This window comes from Sceloporus occidentalis, unplaced genomic scaffold, assembly GCF_023333645.1.
Source record: "Sceloporus occidentalis isolate IW3139 unplaced genomic scaffold, rSceOcc1.0.p SCAF_2, whole genome shotgun sequence".
Lineage (NCBI taxonomy): Eukaryota > Metazoa > Chordata > Lepidosauria > Squamata > Phrynosomatidae > Sceloporus > Sceloporus occidentalis.
Window position 1 is genome coordinate 259,139,753 of NW_028316982.1, and position 20,526 is coordinate 259,160,278.

Genomic DNA, 20,526 nt, shown 5'->3' on the forward strand with positions numbered 1-20,526 from the left:
TGGTGGAAATACCATCCTCCTTGCCCCTATTGGAAGATGAATGAATTTCTTTTGTCTGATCCAACTTGCTCAAGGTAGGCTGGAGTGGGTTTGGGCCAGGAGACTTTAATTTGTAATGAAGCTATAACTCAGTAGCTGATATAGAATATCAATGAATGTTTTTGTGCAGGAAACAGTAGGCAGAAGCCTGTTGATGTCATACACATGTCTAGGGGGCTCGACAGACTGCCCATTTTTACTCCTGATGTAGGCTGCAGCAGGCAAATGGCGCAGCCTCCATTAGGAATAAAAAGAACCCATTGAAAATTGTTTTTCACGTCTACTCCCAGAATTCCTAACTGCTGACTAAGCTGGCTGTGGTTACAGCTTCTTGAATGGTGTATAGGTATTCATCAAGGTCTTCCATGTACCATCTGATTCACTGGGATTGGAGAAACAGCCAGAATGAGCAAGGACACTGGCAGATAGTCAGCTGGTTGCACAAGAGTGGTTTTCAGCAGAAAGGTAATACAGTCACAGTGTAACTACTTTGAATACAACTGTATACTGCACAAGTATGAAATGGTATGTATTTTTTTCCGCACAAAAAGTACAAAAACATGAAATATCTTGTGCAGTTCTCCATTTTATAGAAAAGGTGTCTTGATAGGTCAACACACTCTTTCTCAACAAGGATGAGGAAACCGGTGAGTATTTTCTATGTTCCTGACTTTTCACAATCCTTTTCTCTAGAGCAGCATTCTACAAGCTGGTGCCCTCCAGATATGATAGACTGCCACTCCCATCACTCAATTGCCATGATAGGAATGATGGGAGATGCAGTTCCCTCCATCACGTTGGGGAAGGCAGGTTTACAAAAGAATGACTTAATTAATGATACAGGAAACATATAAGCAATAGACTTCAAGCAATGGCGAAGAAAATACAACAGTACAGATAAGAAAAGTTTAGTGTGCCTAAAATATCAACAAGAATGCCAGCCCTGGTATTTCTTAAAGTCAGTCTATAAATTCATGTGGTTATAAAAGACTGGTGCTCTCTCCAAGTCTTAGTGTGAGATTATTGGTTTCTATTATTCAGCGGTGAGCTTGTGTTAGCTGAATCCCCTGGGAAGGAAGGGAGCATGCATATAAGCTGAACCCATCAGTTAGAATTACCATCCTTACTACACATTCCTTCATGGATCAGAGGAATGACAGCCTCAAAAAGCTGTATTATGTCGTGATCAGGAGCATGGGTGGATAATGAAAGTGGGAATTTGGAGCTTTATTTGAAACAGAGGATTGAAGCTTCCAATTGCAGGCAGAGACAAGGATAGAAAACAAACCAGAGGCAGTCATGGAGAGATAACATCTCATTAAAGGATTTCAAGTTTTTGTGCAACTGCTCTGGACAGAAGACTCACACTGTCCGATTTCCTGGCCATTGTTCCATCCCTCCCTCCTCCTTTATTACTGTAGCCACTTTCCCCCCTCTCAGGCTGAATTTATGCCATTGCCTCACCGTGTCCTTTCACTGCAAGGATGAATTAGCCAGCCAGAAGCAGACTTAAGTCTGAGCTGCAAAACCATGACAGAATAGCTAGATTTGCAATGGTGATGTGGTAGACAAAGGGAAGGGGTAATTAACTTTTAAGGCTGCTCTTTTCCCCCTACAATCTGCTGACCACAGCAGATTTCCCCCACAGATAGACATGAACTCTTAGCTGTAGCTCCAGACAGAGATGTAAAATATCTCTCACCTTCTCTTTTTTGAAATTTTCTTAGTTTTCTTTGCTAACTTTCTTAGTCTTGTTAGCTGCATTTATTTCCATCCTTGTTTTGTACTGGGTTTTAAGACTTAGAATTTTCCACCTACTCTGAAATTTGTGCAGTTACTCTAACAATTAGCTTGCTTATTTAAACAGCTTAACTATTTTTTAAAATCCGCAAATTTTAGCTGTTCACATTTAAGAACACACACATTAGCTTGGTCTGCTCTTAGGTTCTTTGAAATGCCCTCTAACATTTGAGGTGAGATGTGCAATTTCTCACAAGAAATCTTGGAAAGCATGAACATGCTTCTTCTTCTTGTTTTTCCATCCAAAATTCCTGATGTATGCTTGCCACAAACCCAAGGAATATTATATTGGGGAAAGGAATTGATGCCACCATGCTTCTTCCACTTTACATGTTATCCATGTTATCTTGGAACCTTATGCCACCCTTTAGCATGTCATCCTTTAACAGTAATGTATGTTTCAGGAACGAGACCTATTATGGCTCCCTAAGACAGCCCACAGTGATTTTTTAAAATGACTTTCGCAAGATTCTTTTAATAGAAGCTATACTTGTTAATCTCATGTATTTGGAAAACATAATGATCTCATCTTAAAGTTCTGGGTGCTATTAGCACTTCAGGAGGAACAGCAGCACCCCATCCCTCCACTCCCTAATATTTTATCAAACAGGGAGATGTATGCATAGAAGTAGATGATTCAAGCATTCAAGAGAAAGAGGGCAGAGGGAGCAAAATTCACATCTGCAAATTCAGGAGGAGATAGCACATAGATGAAATGGAACACTAAGTGACAAAGGGAATGTTCCCATTAGGTGAAACCCCACGTTCTGAATCGAATCCAAGGAGTGGCGTTCCTATTAGGATCCGATTTAAACCTAGAACGGTTCTAGAGCAACCCGCAATCGTCCCCACTACAAATCGAATCGTAGAGCGGTTTAAAATTTTGAATCGATTTTTCGTCATTTAACGCGCGTTAAAAAAGACAAAGGGTCTGACCTTCGTTTTTCCCTTGATTCGAGTTAGGAACCGGAGCATTTAAATAGGAACGACAACCTTTGAAATCGGGTTAGATGGATGGGAGGAGCCGAGTGCGATGGGGCTGGCCTTGGGGGGGTTGCCCTTTCTGTCCCTATCCGTCATGGCTGTCGCCATTTTTGCTTCCCTCACCCCTTTGTCCGCTGTGGTCTTTCAATAAGAGATAAGGATTATTTTTATTTTTTATTTTAATGGTTTACAGGCGCTTAATCTCTTCAGCTCTTTAAGCGCCTGAAGTCCCGGCTGCTCAAGCGCCTGCATCTGCCGGTGGATTGCAACCTCCCCTCTGTGTGGGGAGAGCCCATTTCTAACGGAGGAGAGGCAGGAAGGGAAGGCTCCTCTCGAAGAGGCATTCCCTGCCCACTTGGGCTCTGATCTCGCCCAGACAGGGAAGGGAAGGCTCCTCGCGAGGAGGCATCTGATCTCGCCCAGGCAAGGAAGGGCTCTGATCAATGGGGGGGGGGGGATAGAGCCTTTCTCCCTCCATTTCTCAAATGGAATCTGCCTTCTCCTCCAACCCTGGAAAGAGAATCTTTGGGAAGAGTGCTCCCTCCCTGCTTTTCCAGCAGCCTCCTTCGTTGATCTCTGGGCTCTCTGAAGGGATTCTCCCTGGCTGTCTTGGGAGACATGAAGAGGGGATGCTGTCATGCAAAACCTATCCCATAGTTCCTCTGGAAAGAGCTTGGGTTTCCTAAATTCGCTTTCCTAAATTCGCTAAATTCACAAACAGTCAATGAAATGGAAACGATGCCAAAAGATAAATCGCTTCCAAATATTCCGGATTAACGTTACGTCATTCTGACATACTATTGATTGACAGCTCCAAATAAGGTATGGAGGAGAAGAATCGCTTTATTTAAACACCGATTTCATGCCAAGTAGGAACGCTTGCAGGTAAAAACTTCGATTTAAAAAACCAGATGGGAACGAAGAATAAAAGCGATTCGGAACGCGGGATAAGACCAGGGTTATTTTGAATCGGATCTATTAAAAACGTTATATTTTAAATCGTTTCAAATCTTAAGTGGGAACATCCCCAAAATTAAAACAATGAAAACAACAAGGGATGAAAGTGCTACTCTGTCAGAGCCAAAGAGATGAACCTAGGTCCTGGATCTAACTGGTATCTGGTATATCTATAGGGCTATCCATATGTGTGCTGGGGCAAACAGTTCAGGCTGACTGCCCCACTATTTAGACTAGACAGGCCTTTGGGATCCCTTCCAACTCTATGATTCTATTATTCATATCTTTCCCTCTGAATGCTTGTTGTAAAGATGCAAGTGTATGAATATACATGAGGCAATGCATGATTCTGCTCAGATCATGCATTATTGGATGTACTCATATATATTAGGAGTTCCTAGGCTCCAGGACTCTGGGTCTTGAGTCCTGTTGGTAACTTTAAACTGGTGGAAGTCTTACATATTGGTGTAAGCCCTTTTTCAACCCACATGTAGCAGTGGTGAAAGGATGACAACAAAAGCAATCTCTGTGAAGAGATAAAACTACTCTGCCAGTTCCTGAGCAGTCTCTGATCCAGCAGGCCAGTTTTGTCTCCTGACGGGGATGGATTTTGCTTCAGTCCCTTCTGCTCTCAAAGTTCCCGAGGCCCCCTTTTTCTGCCTCTCCACCACTCTTCCACCAGAGAAGTTATACCATTCAGCAGGATGTTAGCCTCTACACAGATTTTACTTAAAATAAAATAAAAATAATCCCATCTCACCAAAATTAAGTAGGTGAATCTGGTGCACTAAGGGCAAACACTAAAGATTATCCTTTTCTATGTTTACTCAGGTTGTTGAATGTATGAAAAATTAGATTCCCTTGACATACAATGTTCACTTCTTTGCATGCTGTATTAAAATAACAGCAGGGAAATGTAATATCAAAAGTAGTTTTCAGTGGTTTGAAATGAAATGTTTATTTATAAATCCCACTGGATTTACTTTTTAGTAAGTATGCCTAGAATTGTAGCTGTAACAACAACAGTGATACAGTTTTAAGATACATGACACATAACCTTTCACAAAATAATATAAGGCCCACAGCAAATACAAGCACCTGCCCTGTAAGACAGCATCTTTAAAATATAAGATATAGAAAGTTCAATGAGAAACTGGTCTGAATAGGTTCTTAAATTTCAGTGATTTCTATGCGATCTATCTTCTTTTGGATTACAATTCTGGAATACTTTTAGCAGTGAATTATACTGTATTGTGCAGTTTCTTGCATTTTTAGCCCATGAACCTTTCTTTGTGAAACGTTCGAGTTGCTGCTTGCTAACCTGCTTCTATTGTATAGATCAGCTCTGCATTTTCTCCTTTGTCTTTGTCCAGAGCAGTGACTTGCAGAACAGCAGACCCAACAGCAGCAGATTCAAACACAGAGGCTTCATACAATGGACTGGTGAAGTAGGGACTGTGATCGTTGGAATCCTCCACATTTACAATGACTCTAGCCAAGTTCCGTCGGTAGGGGAACTCTTGGTCACGAACCTGGAGAGGAAAGGAAAAAGAGTGATAGGCAGCATGGGAAAATTGGTAGCTGTCAGTAAAATTAATAAAATTTGTGGAGAACTAGAAAATATATCAATCTGAACAAGTTATATAAAGTTAAGCTATTTTTAAGCATATGCTTACAATATTATTCCCATCAGAATTTCCCCTTGGATTTTGAAATTCTATATCATTTTCCTTTTACTAATTAAGTGATTCTATTTATTAGGATCATTCTCCAAAAGTTCGACCAATCTATCAGTAAAACATCATTTTTCTGATGCTGAAAAAAAAAGAACACTAACAGCTACTGAATTTGAATGTTGTTGTTATTTTATTCAATTATATCCTATCTTTCTCCCAATAAAGGCAGCTAACAGCATTTTGAAATAAAAGAGAAATAAAAGAGATTAAAGCTACGCAAAACATTCTATAAATTATAAACACTATTTAAAAACAATTCCACAATTTATAAAGCTACAACCATTAAATATTAAAACCATCAAAGTTAATTTAAAAACTACATATAAACCTTAAAACAGTTGTTTTTGTAGATTATATCATATTAAATTGTGCCTATAGCATTTATATTTAATATGAATTACCTTGCTTTAATATGTACCTTATGTGCTGCCTAATGGTCTCTTGATTGCAATAGAGATTTTGTTATTATTGAAAAATAGCACCATACGGCATCAAAAACACATCCCAAACTATTTCCAAAAGCCTGACAGTATAAAAATGTTTTAACTTGATGACAAGAGAGCAAGGATGGGGCCATTCTGGCCTCCCTAGGGAGGGAGCTCCAAAGTCTGGGAGCAGCCACTGAGAACGTTTCCTCCCTTGTTCCCACCAAATGAGCTTGAGAAAGTTGTGAGATAAAGAGAATGACATCTCTAGAAGATCTTAGAGCTCTGATGGGCTCATAAATGGAGTTATAGTCCTTCAAATAGCTGGGCTTAGACCTAAGCCATAATAAATATTTGAAAAATTACTAATCTTTGGTGGGTGGGTGACTTCTTGAAGCAGTGAGAAATGTGCCTCCCCAAAAGTTCCCAGCAGAGGTGCAAAAATGAGAATGTGAACAAAGTCTACCACCCGACTCACTGGACAGGCAGCGTTGCTGCCAGGGGCCTGGCGCCATGGAGGTCTGGCGTGCCCCAGCATGCTTTGCTGGGGTGCGCTGGCCTCCAATTGGCCGACTGAGGGGGGAAAAGGAGGGACTTCCGCCTCCTGAGTGACGCTCTAGGAGGCGGATAGTCCCTCTCTATCGTCGCCCCGTTCCTCCAGGGCAGCCGATTGGCTGGCTGCTCCTGGGGGTGGGGAAACTCCCCTCTCGGCCCCCACCTTTGGAATAGGCCTATATATAGGCCATGTGGCGTCTTGCTCAGCACCATTTCTGCTTGGCTCTGCTGCTGAGCAGAGCCGAGTTTCAGGGAGGCGAGCACAAGGGGCTTGCCCCCTCCTCCCCGCTTTGGAATTAGGGTCCCTGCGGCCCTGCACAAGACAGGTGGGGGCTTTTTTCCCCTCTCCCACCCTTACTGCTGTCTTGGGGGATAGAGAGCTGCGGCGGCCGCCATTTTGGGCTGGGCTCCCTGCCATGGGGCCCAGCTAGTGAGTAGTTTCGGCTGTTTTCCTTCCCCTCCTGTATTTGGATAGGGCTTTGGGTTTGGAGAGTGTGTGGCTTGCCCAAGGACACCCTGTGTTGGGCTTGCTTGCTGTTCTCTGTTCAAAAATGTTTCAGCCTGGTCACACTCTCTCAGCCACCTGTTTTGTTATTTGCTCTTTCTAACTGGCAAGTGCTGACTGTTTATTCATCATGCCCAACAAAGCGGGGCGCAAAAAGACATCCTCAGCAGTAGCTACACAAATTATGTTTGGTCAATCTGGGGGACTTCAGCGTATGCCGGCCTTGAATTTTAATGCCACTTCCTCCTCTGATACTACGTTGGGCTCAAGTTCTAGAATTGTTTCTACATCAGGATCTTCACGTGTTGGGCCATCGCCAGCTGTTCATTGTTTGTCTCAATTGGCAATGTCGTTGCTGTCACGTTCCATTGCTGAGATGATTGCAAAAGCCACTTCACCTTGCCAGCTAAGTGATCCAGAATCTCCTTCACTTCCGACAGTTGCCAGATCTCCTGGAGCCTCATCTTCCAGCCAAGTACCTTCGGCAGACCGTGAGAAGATCCCTGTGGCAGTGAAGCATTCTGTTGTCTTGTCGTCATCCAGCTCCAGTTCGACATCGTCATCATCTTCCAGTTCGGACAGCGAGGTGTTCAGCAACGCTGATGGTGACAACAGACGTAGACAGCACAAGAAAGGTCACAGAGCCAAGAAAAGACACTGATGGGCTCGATCCTCACAAGCTGCTCAAGATGCTTTCAATGCTGTTAACTCACCTTTACCTTCTGGTAGAGATCGCTTTTGGGTTGAGCATGCCTTGGCCCCAGGCCTGCCGCGCTGGGCCATCAAGCGTCATAACTGGTGACCCGGTCTTCAGGGGGTTTGGGTCGATCAGGAAGCACAAGGGTTTCCAGTTTGCGCACCTGGAGAGCGCCCTCCTGGCTCTCATCTACCTCTCAAAACCAGGAAGCTGATTTTCAGAGGCTGTTTCGTTGATGTCTTTGGTTTGGTTCCTCCGACAGGTCAAGCAGCTTTGGCGGTTACCTCGTCCAAGGAAAAAAAAAAGAAGGCCCCCTTTTCCCCTCCAGTTGACCACAATTTTGACAATTGGCTAGAAGGTTTCACTGTTTTTAGGGCTGTGGTTTCCATGGCTTTCCCTGAATGGGCTTGGCAGCTCAACAGCCATTTGCTGCATGTGTCCGGGAATGCTGCCAGCAGGCACTTGACAGTAGCCGATAACAGAACCTTAGCACAGTGGAAGTGAAAGTAAAGCAGACCTTGCAAGGAATCAGTCTGAGAGCAGTCCGAGAAAACAAGCCGAGTTCAGAATTCCAGAAGTCCAAACGTTCCGAGAGTCAAGCCGAAGTCAGGATACCGAGAAACAACGTTGGTCAAACAGTCCAAGGTCAAACAGCCAAGAGATAACGAAGTCCGGTCCAAGGTCAAGGTAACAAAGAATCCAGATACTAGGAGCTAGTGCTAGCAGCAATCACGCCGAGAGATCATGCAATAAACTCTAGCAACCAGCATTAGTCTCTCTCCCACTTAAGTAAGGGAAACTCTCCCTCGTGCCACCTGAGGCTGGTTGGCTATTCTCTCGGCAATTCTCTGTGATCTGCGCCTGCAAGCACTCTCGGCTCTTCTCTCTTTGAAAGAAGGCACCTGCATGCAAGCTTCGTCCCCAGAGTCCCCACTAGGCAGTGGTACCATAAAAGGCCTCTCTTCAGCACTAGGACCTGGTTGAATCTCCTCCTCTGGGGCTGGAGGATCACAGCTGGGACCTGGCAGGGCAGGAACAGCACCTGGCGTTGCCTCAATCAGCCCTTGCTCTGGAGGAGGCTCATCCTCCTCCTCATCCTCCGAGAGCTGATCTTGGCTGGCCATGACAGCATGTTCTTAAGGCCAAAGAGTTCGCCGGCGGGGCAGCAGCCATCACTTACGATACAGCGTTCCGCCAGCATGCTTCCCAGAATTCTAGAGAGCGATGGGATCACCTTCATTCTGAAATTTGGCTATTGGAAGTTGGAACTCAGGCCGTGCCGCCTGCATCTTCCACTTGCTCTGCTCCTTCTGATAGTCCAGACCTTGTTTGCCAAGATTTCAATGTTGGCAAGTGTTCTCGCATGCAGTGCAAATTTGATCACCTTTGTGCCTCTTGCAGAGGTCCTCATGCTAGGCTGTCTTGCCCTTTAACCCTTCCAAAATCTCTGACCTCACAGATTCCTTGCTCTGCCTCTCTGCACAGCGGGGGAGCTGGCCCTGCTCCTAAATAGCCATGCTTGAGCTGTGGTTGGTTCACCTGGTTCGTGTGGGTGCTCCTATCCCTTACTTTTCTCATGGCATGTTTGATCACTGGATCTTTGTACTGTTTTGTTTGCTGTTTTGCACATTGTTCAGTTCTTTCACTTTCAGGTTTGGACCGAGCACTATCACTGTGGTTTTAGGCTGAGCCGCTGCCCAGGCGGATGACTGCGATTACTGGTTTCCACTCTGACGGTGTTGAGGTTGAACCTGGATTTTCATTGGTGGACATTATGCGTTTCTTCAATATACATCCACTAGGCTGAACACATTGATATGTTTGCAGCTTCAGCTGATTTGGACTTAATTTTTTTGCATGTATCAGGCCGGCTTGGCAGCTTCTCTGAACCCGGTTGGTGTTGCGTTCGGGGTAGGGTTGGCGGTGGCGTTCCTTTGGAACGGCCTTTGTGACGGCAGCAGAGGTTCTGGATCGGGTAGGCATGGTCTAGAAGGTTGCATAGCACTGTATCAGGAGTCCCTATGGGACACGGGAGTGATGAGGGCATACGTTGTGGTCATTGCGGGGGCCATAACGTGACACCACTTCCTGGTGACTAGGGGCTTTAGTTAAATGCAATCTGCGGGTTGCATGAATACGAGAGGGTGTTAATCTAGCCCCTAGCTCATCCCGACGCCTTGCTTTATATGACATGCCATTTATCCTACAACGGCGGGTTGTAAGATGATCCAGAACTCATGCTTTTGGCCAACCCTACCTTTTGCTTATGCTTGCGTTAATAAAGTTGTGGTCTTTCCTCCACATGCGGCTTTGCATTTTATTGTGGCGACGCCCTCACAGGCAAGTGGTTTGAAAACTTCTTCAGTATCTATGCAGAGTAAAGGAAACTACCATGCAGAGTGTACTTTGGCTTTTGTAACCTGGCCTTTGTAACCTGGATTGCTGTGCCAATGCTAAAGAACATAAAGGAAATTTTACATGGTCAAGTATGTAAAAACTTTGGAATGTTTGGTGACAATAAATGCAGAAGTTGATGGCAGGCCTGACTGAAAAGCAGGTTGAATGGCAAACATGAAGCAGAATGAACCAACTAATAGCATAACAGAATGTGAGAGACTCACTCATTCCTTGTTTTGATAACACTTTTTCAGGAGTTCTGGCACTTTAGATTAAATTCAAGGTGAGTTTGAGGTCCTTAAGAAAAATATTTGGAGAAAAATAATTTTTAATCCATAACATTCAGCATCCTCTTCATAGCAGAACAATTTCTTCTCTGTAATTTAGACACATGGAACCAGCACCTCCTACCTTGAAGGAGTCCTACAGAAATCTTTGATAAATCAGGACACTTTGCTTTCAAGAGCTGAGCACCGCAAGAAAAGTGATAATCACCTTGTTAACAGCTTTTGAAAGAACACTAAATGTCTCCTGAGAAATTCTTTAAGGAAGTCACCTCTGATAACAGGCACAGGCATTGGGAGATTACAGTTTTTCATCCATGTTCAACCTCAAGATGGCGGAACTATTTTCTAAGATAACGAATCTTTCATACTAAGCATTACAGAGCCTGAGCAATGAATGGATGAATAAATAAATAAATGCACTGCAATGCAATGCAATGCAAGGAAGAAAATTAATTATTGCTTCTGTACCTAATTTTAAAACCTTTTTGCTTATCATAAATCTGTAAAAACAGCAATCAGAAGGCTGCAGCATATGCCTTTAAAGCATATATCTTTATAGTCAGCAGAGTTAATAGTCTGTTCTTACCATTACATTTAGGATGTGCTTATCCTGAGCTTCATGGTCTAAACGTTCAGCAGTGTATAGAACTCCTGTGTTGGGATCCATTCTGAACTTTCTCATGCTCATCGAGTCAATGCTGCTGTGAATGATATAGCTGAGCTTGTGTTTCTCATCTCTGTCTATGGCTTCTACTTGCAGGATTTCAGTGTCAGGAAGAATGTCTTCTGAAATTATAACATCGTAACTTGGGTGGGAAAATTCAGGACCATTGTCATTGTTGTCAAGCACTTTGATTAGGACCTGCAGTTGAGGAAGGGGAAAAAATGAGGGGAGAGCAAATAAATTCACACATCAAAATGAGTTACACTATGGAATGTATTAACCATTTTAGAGCTCAGGACAGTTAACTGAATGTGATACTCACCAAATCAGAAAAGCTACTTTTAAAGCTAACATATTTTTGCTACTTTTAAAAATATCTGGTTGTCATTAGGTGAAAGATTAAAAGCTCTCCCTCCATCCCAACTGCCACTGCCCTGGCTTTGAAGGGGGAGAAGAAGAAGCAGGCACAGCTTCACTGTGCCTGCATTCAGAAGCAGATGAAAAGCCCTCCTGCCATCTGAACTGTCATTGCCTTAGTCTTAGAAAAAAAGACAGACATAGCTTCAACATGGCTAGGCCCAGAATTAGATAGAAATCCCCACCACCACACACACAAACATCCAAACTGTCATTGCTCTGGCCATCATGTCTACACACAGAAGCAGATGAAAAGTTCTCCCTCCATCCCAACTGCCACTGCTTTGGCCTCAGAGGCAGAGAAGAAGAGGAAGGCACACTTCCATTATGCCTAGACTCAGAAACAGATCAAAAGCCCTCTCTCCATCCCAACTGCCATTGCCCTGGCCACAGAAGGAGAGAAGAAGCAAGTACAGCTTCATCATGGCTGGGCCCAGAAACAGATGAAAGAACGTCCCTCCATCCAAACTGCCATTGCCAAACTGCTAATCATCATCATCATCATCATCATCATCATCATCTCCATCAAACATAATAACACTGGAACACATTTTTAAAAAAAGTAGTGACTGACATTGCTACTTCTAACAAGCTACCTCTAAACTCTGGGGTTTCCTAGTTTTCTCCTTACCACAAGCTTGTGAGTTAGGCTTGGCTGAAAAAATCCTTAGGTTTGTTTTCACAGAATAGTGAGGATTTAAACCCACATTATCCTTATTTCACCAAAATAGCTCTAGACAGCTGGGAAATTAAGGAAGAATATGAAAACGTTCTTCAAAAACTTCAAAGGTTTTCACAAAGGAGAATATAAAGGTGTAGTCTGTTGTTCCAGAAAGGAGAACCAGACATGATTGGCTCAAGTTACAGCAAGGTAGCTTTCCACTGACTATTCAGACAAATCTATTTGCAGTTAGAATAGTTTGGTGGTGGAGCCAATTTACTAGGACATAGCAGACTGCAGACTCTCTTACTGTCTGGAAATGTAGAAGAGGAGGCTGGAGAGTGGTCTGTTGGGGATGCTCCCACTCTGAACTTCCTGCAATGAGTAGGGTGTTGGATTAGGTGGCCTTTGAAATTTCTGATCCTATGATCATCAACTCCTGACTCTATGATCCTCTGTAAGCCATCACTAATCTGATAGTTGGCCATGTGTTTTCCTTACATTTAACTGCAGGAATAGCAATACGCACAAACACACATACACATCTATGCTCGTTCATGCCTTAACTGAACATGCAATGTAGTATTCACACAGACCATTCCATGTGACAAATAGGTTTTCTACCTGCTGATGTAAACTGCTTAGCTGCAATAGACCAAGGCCCTGCCTGCACAGGTCAGAATACAGACTATCCTTAGCTGCTCCAACCTCCTCTCATTACCTGGCCCCCTCCATTCTGACACTGGGCAGCTGTTCAGACATGCATCCTACTATAGCATGGTGGGAACAAGTCACTCTGAGGTCAGAATGAGATGTCTAGCATTGATAACATGGCTGGGTGCCTTGTCCTGACCTAGACCAAGTGACATGCTGCCATGGTAGCCACACCAAGCAATACAGTGGTATGCATGTGTGAACAGCTGCCCAACATCACAATGGAGGGCTCTGGTTCTTCTGAGAATATCTGGAGCAAGCAATGAGTCTTTAAAAATGTAGTAAGAGGGGGTTTACTCCAAGTTTGCTGTTCACACCATCACTAGCATTTTGGCCATGCATCGTCTAGACTCCACCAAGAGGATGGGATGAGGATGTTTTATTTGGCCCATGAAGACAGAGCCCAAGCCATTCACCTGCCCAGCACAGTACTGAGAAGGGCAGGAAAGGGAGGATTCAGTAAGAAGAATTTCTACAATATCCTCCCAGGTCATATGCAAACATTGGGTGAGTGGTGGGTGAACTGACTGAAGGCTAAGTAGGTGGGTGCCTCTATCAACCACAGCACCATCAAAGTCAAAACTTGTTTGATGTTGCATAATTTGACTCAATAATTTGTCTATATTCATTCTGAAAGCAAACTATTTATATCCTTTGCACCCCTGTCGGCTCCGCTGGCGCATAATGGTCAAAATCATGAACCTCCATTGCTAATGGTGGCCATCTTAAAGCAGACAGAATGTCTGCCAGCAGCCTGCAACTGTTTTTCTCATGTACATTCAGTCATGGCATGATGAGTGTGAGCACTGAAAAAAAACTTGGAGGGTGGGAGAAACTAATAAAAACCCTCCCCACACTTTTCAAGTATGCACAGGGGGTAGGCGGGTGAGTGGAGAGGATGTGTACTCGAACGTGTTTATAGGGCTTTTGTTCAAGCCCAGTCACTTACACCCACACTTTGAGTTTTAATGGAGGAAAAGATTTACTTATATGCTATTATAACAGTATTTTATGAAAAGAGGTTGCCCTCAGAGAGACATGAAACATTAGCTTTCCACAATGTCAGTTGAGACGTTTGTAAAATACTTTACCAGAAAATGCATAAACAATCCCCCCTCCACAAATTGCCGGTAATGACCCATCTTGGGAACAGTCTGGAAGGCAGTTGTAATAAAATTCTCTCTAAGTTAAGATTATGATATGTTACTTAGGAAGCCAAGGTAGCCTTGGGGAGGGGTTGTTTTGTGAGCCTTTGGGGGCTGGGGGAGCACTAAGAAGGGAAGAAGTGGTACCTATATTTGTTGAAAATGAAGGCAGCGGTAGAGGCAAGGGGCATATATCCTGCAAAATCTACAGTGCTAATGATGACAAATATTCCTTGCTTAGTATGGCCTGAGTTCTGTTAATGCACATTGGGGTACTCTATTGGCCTCAGCTAAGAAAAAGTCCTGTAAATGGACTTAAATTGAGTACACTTTTCAGTATTTGGCTTGCCGCATCATAACAAAATCATTTCCTTCTTTGCAGAGGAAGCAAATACAAAATCAAAGTCCTAATCCCATTTTTATTATATTTAAATAATAAGTGATAACATTAGTTATAACATCACCACAAGCAAAGCAATAGTCCATTTTTGTTGGATTTAAATGATAAATGATAATATTAGTTATAACATCATCACAGAACACACATTATGGTTACAACTTTATATCTATTGACTTGGAAGTAAGGCCTGCTGAATTCAAGAGATCTAAAAATGTCATATCATTGAAAATAGAAACCCAAATGATTAATTTCTTGTATCTTTAATTTACCCTCTTTAAAACAAAGATATTAACATGGCCTACACTTTGGGGGGATCACCAGTACCTTCACAACAACCCTGTTAAATAGATTAGGCTTGAGAGGTAATAAACAGTTCAAGGTTACCAGATCACTTTATAGGCTCAATAGAGCTGGTGTTGCGTAGTGGTTTGAGTGTTCGACTACAGCTTTGGAGACCAGGGTTCGATCCCCAGCTCGGCCATGAAACCCACTGGGTGAGTCACACACTCTCAACCTCAGGGTAGGGCAATGGCATAACCTCCTCTGAATAAATCTTGCCAAGAAAACCCCATAATAGGTTCACATTAGAGTTACCAGAAATCGGAAACTACTTGAAGGTGCACAATATCAACAACAAGGGATTTGAAAAACAAGTTTTTCTACCAGAGATCCAACCCCATGAAATGTGAACACTGTGAAATCAGAAACTTGGTATGAATCCTAAAGAAAGCCTTTGATCTTGAATGGGCTTACTTCTACAATGGATTAATTAATTTTAGTTAATTAAAATCTGTATGTAGACTTCAGTACCAGTCATTTATGTTGCATATTTCCTAAACTTTCCTGGAGATGAACCTGCAGTGAGGTCTAGGATATTAATTTCTTGAGAGGATCTCTAGGTGCTCCACAGTCTGATTCTCCCTGCAGGCCTGAAAACTCTTCTAACAGTGGAGAGAGAAGCAGAAAGAAAGAAAGAAAGTTCTCCCCACTGCTAATGAGGGAGAATGAGCAGAAAAAAAGACAGAATGAAGATCGGAGTGGAGAGAGAAAATTACCGTTAAGAAAAGAGCATAAACAGGGAGGAAAGAAACAGTGGAGGGAAAGAAAGGGAGAAGCGGACAGTGGGATGGGGCTTTGAAAACACGATATCGGTATTTCTGCTACTAATAATTATAATCAATATCAGAGAACTCTGCAGAGCATGTGTACAAAAGTGGGGTGTGTATGAAAGCCATGTGCATCAAGACTACTCTCAAACTGCCTTCATCTCCCTGGAAAAAAAGGATCTGTTCTCCAGCTAGAGCCAAAATTAGGTGAAATTTCTTTGCTGACAGCTGCTGAAACAAATAAATCAAGGTTGTTGCTAGGGAGCACTGTGTTATCCTAACTGTTGTTTAGGATGAGATATGTATAAATTAAGTTGTCTAAGAGAGAGAGAGAGAAAGATATTTTTCAAAGAGCACATTCCTTCTCACTTGATCAGCAACATCTGTCTTGTTTAATCTTTTCTCCTCAATTATTCACTGGATTTATTGTGTATTTTTATGGCCTCCCCTTCTTCCAACATGGAATTTAAGGTCAACACGAAGGGCTTTCCAAATACAGTCAGCCCCTCTTATACACAGATTTTTTATACACGGATTCAAGCATCCATGGTTTTAAAATGTTCAAAAAAAAAGTATAAATTTCAAATATCAAACCTTGATTTTCCACTTTTTGTAAGGGACACCATCTTGCTTTGTCATTATATTGAATGGGACTTGAGCATCCACAGATTTTGTTATCCATGGGGGATCTTGGAACCAAACCCCAGCATATAACAAGGGTCCACTGTAGTTTCCCATCCAGACACTAAGCATGCCAACTTGCTTTAGTAAGTTGCTTCTTGTGCTTTTACTATGGACTGTTTTAAACTCACTGGTATCATTTTGGTAGCAATGTGCATTCATGGAGAGACTGTTCCTTGCTCTTTTCATTCCTTGAGTACGGCAGGAATGCCAAACAGGTGCATATTCACCAAGATTTTCTAGGAATTTATCCAACCTGTGTTCTGCAAAACTATTTACAAAACATCAGGAATAAATTCTTCTAGAACATGGTCTCACAGCCCAAAAAAAACAAAACCCTGGTGGCGCAGTGGTTAAATGCCTGTACTGCAGCCACAAACTCATAAAACATAAGGTGGTGAGTTCAATACCAGCCAGGGCTCAGGCTCGACTCAGGCTTGCGTCCTACCAATGTCGCTTGAATGAATATCCAGCTTGTTGGGGGCAATTGGTTTATAGTTGTAAACCACTTAGAGACGGCCTAGGTGGTATGTAATGGTATATAAATGAAGCTGCTATTGTTATAAGCTGCTAAAAACCCACCAAAAACCCACCTATTTACAAAACTGTGCATGTATTTTTTCTTCTGCCCATCAACGGGAAGATACTGCAAATTATTTTTTCTTTCTTTTCTGAACTATATGCAAACAAATGCACACAAGTAAAAATGTGTGTAATTGAGATGTGCGCACAAATGTGCTTTTAATTAATGGGGAAACTGAATGCAATTGGAAAAAATAGATAATGAATTTTCATTTCAGAAACAAACACAAGCCTCAAACATGAAATGGAACTTGGAGAGAGTAAGCATGTTGGTGGGATTTTAAATATAATAAAAATCAGCTGACAGATTCTCACATACCTATCCTAGAATGGTTATGATTTGTTGCTTTTTAAAAACTTAAGTATTTATGGAACTCAGTCTCAAATGGCAAGGTCTTAAATTTTTTAAAGTTCCATAGCTCCTTTAAAAACAAAACAAAAAACCCCAGGAATGTACTTTCAATTTCGGGGAACAGCCTTAATTGGGGGGGGGGGGGAGGCAAAAGGAAAGAGAGATGACTAGGGGGAGAGAATCAGATAGACAAGATTCATTTTATATCTGCAGAGAAAAGCAAAAACAGCATGTGCTCACTTCAGATGCTTTGCTACTCAAATATTTTAAGAATCAGCTTTAAATATGTCATCTACTATCATTACACTTGTCAAACAACATTAACAAAAAATACCACTAAAAAGAACAGTCAGACATAAAAACAGTCAGAAAGGTGTAATGACCATTAATGAAGGTGTGTCCCATTTTGGGTTGACATTTGCACTAGGGTAAACCTAATTCTATGAGGCAGCATGAAGTTGGAGGGAAGCATCTACACTGCAGAATTAATGCAGTTTGACATCACTTTAAGTGCTATGGCTCAATGCTATGGAATCCTGGATTTGTAGTTTTGTGAGACATTTAGCCTTCTTTGTGCGATAGTTCTGGTGCTGCAACAAGCTACAAATCCCAAGATTCCATAAGATGGAGCTATAACAGTTAAAGTTATGTCAAACTACATTAATTCTGCAGTGTGGTAGCAGCTTTAGGCTTTGGGAAACCAGGGCTCATATCCCCTCTCAGCCATAGAAATCCACTGGGTGATCTTGGGTATATTATTCTCTTTCTGCCTGAAAAGAAGGCCAATCTGTTCCAACTAAATTTTCTCAGGTAAACCTTATGATAGGGTTGCTGTAAGTCAGCTACTCTAATAACGTCCAGAGGATCCATGCCATAATGGTTTGGACTCACACACATCCCCTGATGACATGGCTAATGAAGACATCCTTAAATTGTGAAACATTTTGTCCTGGGGGCATGGAAATGTAAACCCAACCTCAATTATGAGAGCTGGCTTGAAGAAATGCTAACAAAAATAGCCTCAGGGTGTTTGGCAGCATGTATGAATTGAGCAGAAGTGGAAAATATTAGAAGTATTTAAAGGTACATTCTTGGAGCTGTCTGTAGTGTAAATACACCTGGGTGACCTGGGAGCAGGGGGGTGTCAACCGTATCAATGTTAGCTATCCATTAAGAATGTATAAATTTATTATACAAATAGGGGGAGGTTGGTTTATTTTATTTAAACTATGCTTTATTTACAGATGATCAATGTTTTACTTTGCCTGGTTATACAAAGTTTTTGACTTCTTTCCCAAAGCTGCTGCCTTTATCTAAGGCCTGTTACAGACTGCCAAAATAAAGCTGCTTCAGGTCTCTTTGGAAGTATGCTGTTTAAATGATGCATGCATCCTAAGAATCCGGAAGCTGCACCAAAGCTGCACTCCAGTGCTTAGGAATGGAGTGTGGCTTTGGCGCGAACTCTGGACTCTTAGGACCCATGCATCATTTAAATAGCATACCTCCAAAGAGACCCAAAGCAGCTTTATTTTGGCAGTCTGTAACAGGCCTAAGTATTATTGCAATTTACCCACTACAGATGAGTAAAAGCACTAGATGTCAACCTTGACAGTTTCTCCAATTTTGACCTCAACGTTTGTTTCTTTTTGGATCAGTATTGGATTCTGAAGAGCTATTTTTTATTGCAAGGCAAGTTGTACTTCTCTTTAGACCTCACCTCAAAATAGCACATTTTGTACACCTTCTCCAAATGTATACATTTCTATATGAACTCTCCCGCTGATTAAAGTGTGTATGCGTTTCTCTAAGCACAATGCATATTGCAAGACTGTAATCCATATTACATGGTTAGAGAAGTCCAATACTACTTCAACTGTCACGGCTACATTCTATGGAATCCTGGCATCTACTTCAGTGGTACTAGAACATATAATTCTAAGTACCATGTAAATGTCAGCTTCCAGGATCTGTCAGATGGAGCCAACACAGTTTTGTATCAAAAGGCTGCAACTATGCAGTGTAGATCCATACTAAAAACTGTTCAGACACATTTTTAGTACCAATTGTCTCACAGTCTCATAAATGTGCAGATCTCTGGCTGCAAATTGCATTTGGGTCTATGCTCGGGTCTGGAGGATGCTGACTTATTTTACACCAAAATAAAATCCCAACAAATTCTCACCCATCCCCCAGCCAATACTCCCTCTGTGTTTGCATCACTTCCTCCTGTTCTTGCCTGCAGAGTGGTCACAAATTTTGGCATGTTTCTATTGTCTCATTCATGTGTTCTGAAAGCTCTCCTCAGGACCCCTTCCCTGGTTTTGCCACTTATCCTTAGAACAGATCAACAAGAAACCAACCTCCTGACAGTTAACAGAGAGCTCCTTGTTCCTGGATCCAAATGTTAGCTCTGGTTCATTAGCAGACTAAAAGAGTTCTCTGGTGAGTTAATTCATGACAGACATTGATTTGTCAAAACAATATTGATATACAAGTGGCACATTGCCCTTGCAGATTATTATTACCACAGTCAGCTCTCAAAGTGATGGAGGGAGAACTGAAGGGGAAAGGACCACCATGCTGTCACTTCTGCTTTAACAAGATGCCAGAATTTATTCTTGCATGGATACAGAAGAGAAATGAGGGCGGTGGCAGTGGTGGGAAATATAACTATTAATATTTGTGTTCCATCAAGTTCTTGGCTAGAAAGTGTTTGTGGTATTTTGTTGCTCAGACCAGTGAGTTCTGACCTATAGTTTCTAAGGGACATGCAATATTTTCCCTCGACATGTTGTGTCCCCTTGCAGTATTTTGGCCAATGAAGAAAATCTGTGTGAAATCAAAGGCTTTCATGGACGGCACCCATAGTTCTTTGTGGGGATATTTTAGCTATGTGGTGGTGTTCTGGAAGAGTTTATTCCTGATGCTTCACCAGCATCTGTGGCTGGCATCTTCTGAAAAATGCTGGCACATGCTGGCGAGACAGATGCTGCTGAAATGTCAGGAATAAACTATTCCAGAACATGGCCACATAGCCTGAAAAACCCACAAAAAAACTAGGAAAATCTGTGCTTCTCCAGGCCCTTTACAGACATTGTAAGTTCACTTGCCACAGGTGAGAGTTTCTTTCCTCACTTCTGATTCCAGTAAAACTGATGGTGGTGGGAGAGGAAATACCCTCATTCTCTTGGAAGAAAGGAGAAATGCTTCCCCCCCCCCCCCGGCGCTTTTGTAAAGAGCAGTGCATTGGCTGGAATCAAGTTGGTGTTATACACCTGCGTAACTTCCCTTAAACATGTGGTTATATCTTTCTTTGTGTGAATACCATAATCCATGGATGCTCAAGTCCCATGACATACAATGGCATAATAAAATGGTGAATAAAATAGCAAAATTGAGATTTGCTTTTTGGAATTTATATA

The 20,526-nt window shown here is 42.3% G+C and overlaps 1 protein-coding gene across 8 annotated transcripts in view; it reads right to left on the reverse strand.

Moving 5' to 3' along the window:
• FAT3 (FAT atypical cadherin 3) overlaps positions 1-20,526 on the reverse strand; it is a 631,203-nt gene that overhangs the window by 140,671 nt on the left and 470,006 nt on the right. For all 8 annotated transcript variants that reach the window (XM_089512860.1, XM_089512858.1, XM_089512859.1 and 5 more), the window contains 2 exons: positions 10,969-11,244; positions 5,102-5,312 (listed from right to left, as the gene is read on the reverse strand). In XM_089512860.1, coding sequence (XP_089368986.1) covers positions 5,102-5,312; positions 10,969-11,244 — 487 coding nt within the window. The remainder of the gene's footprint in view (positions 1-5,101; positions 5,313-10,968; positions 11,245-20,526) is intronic.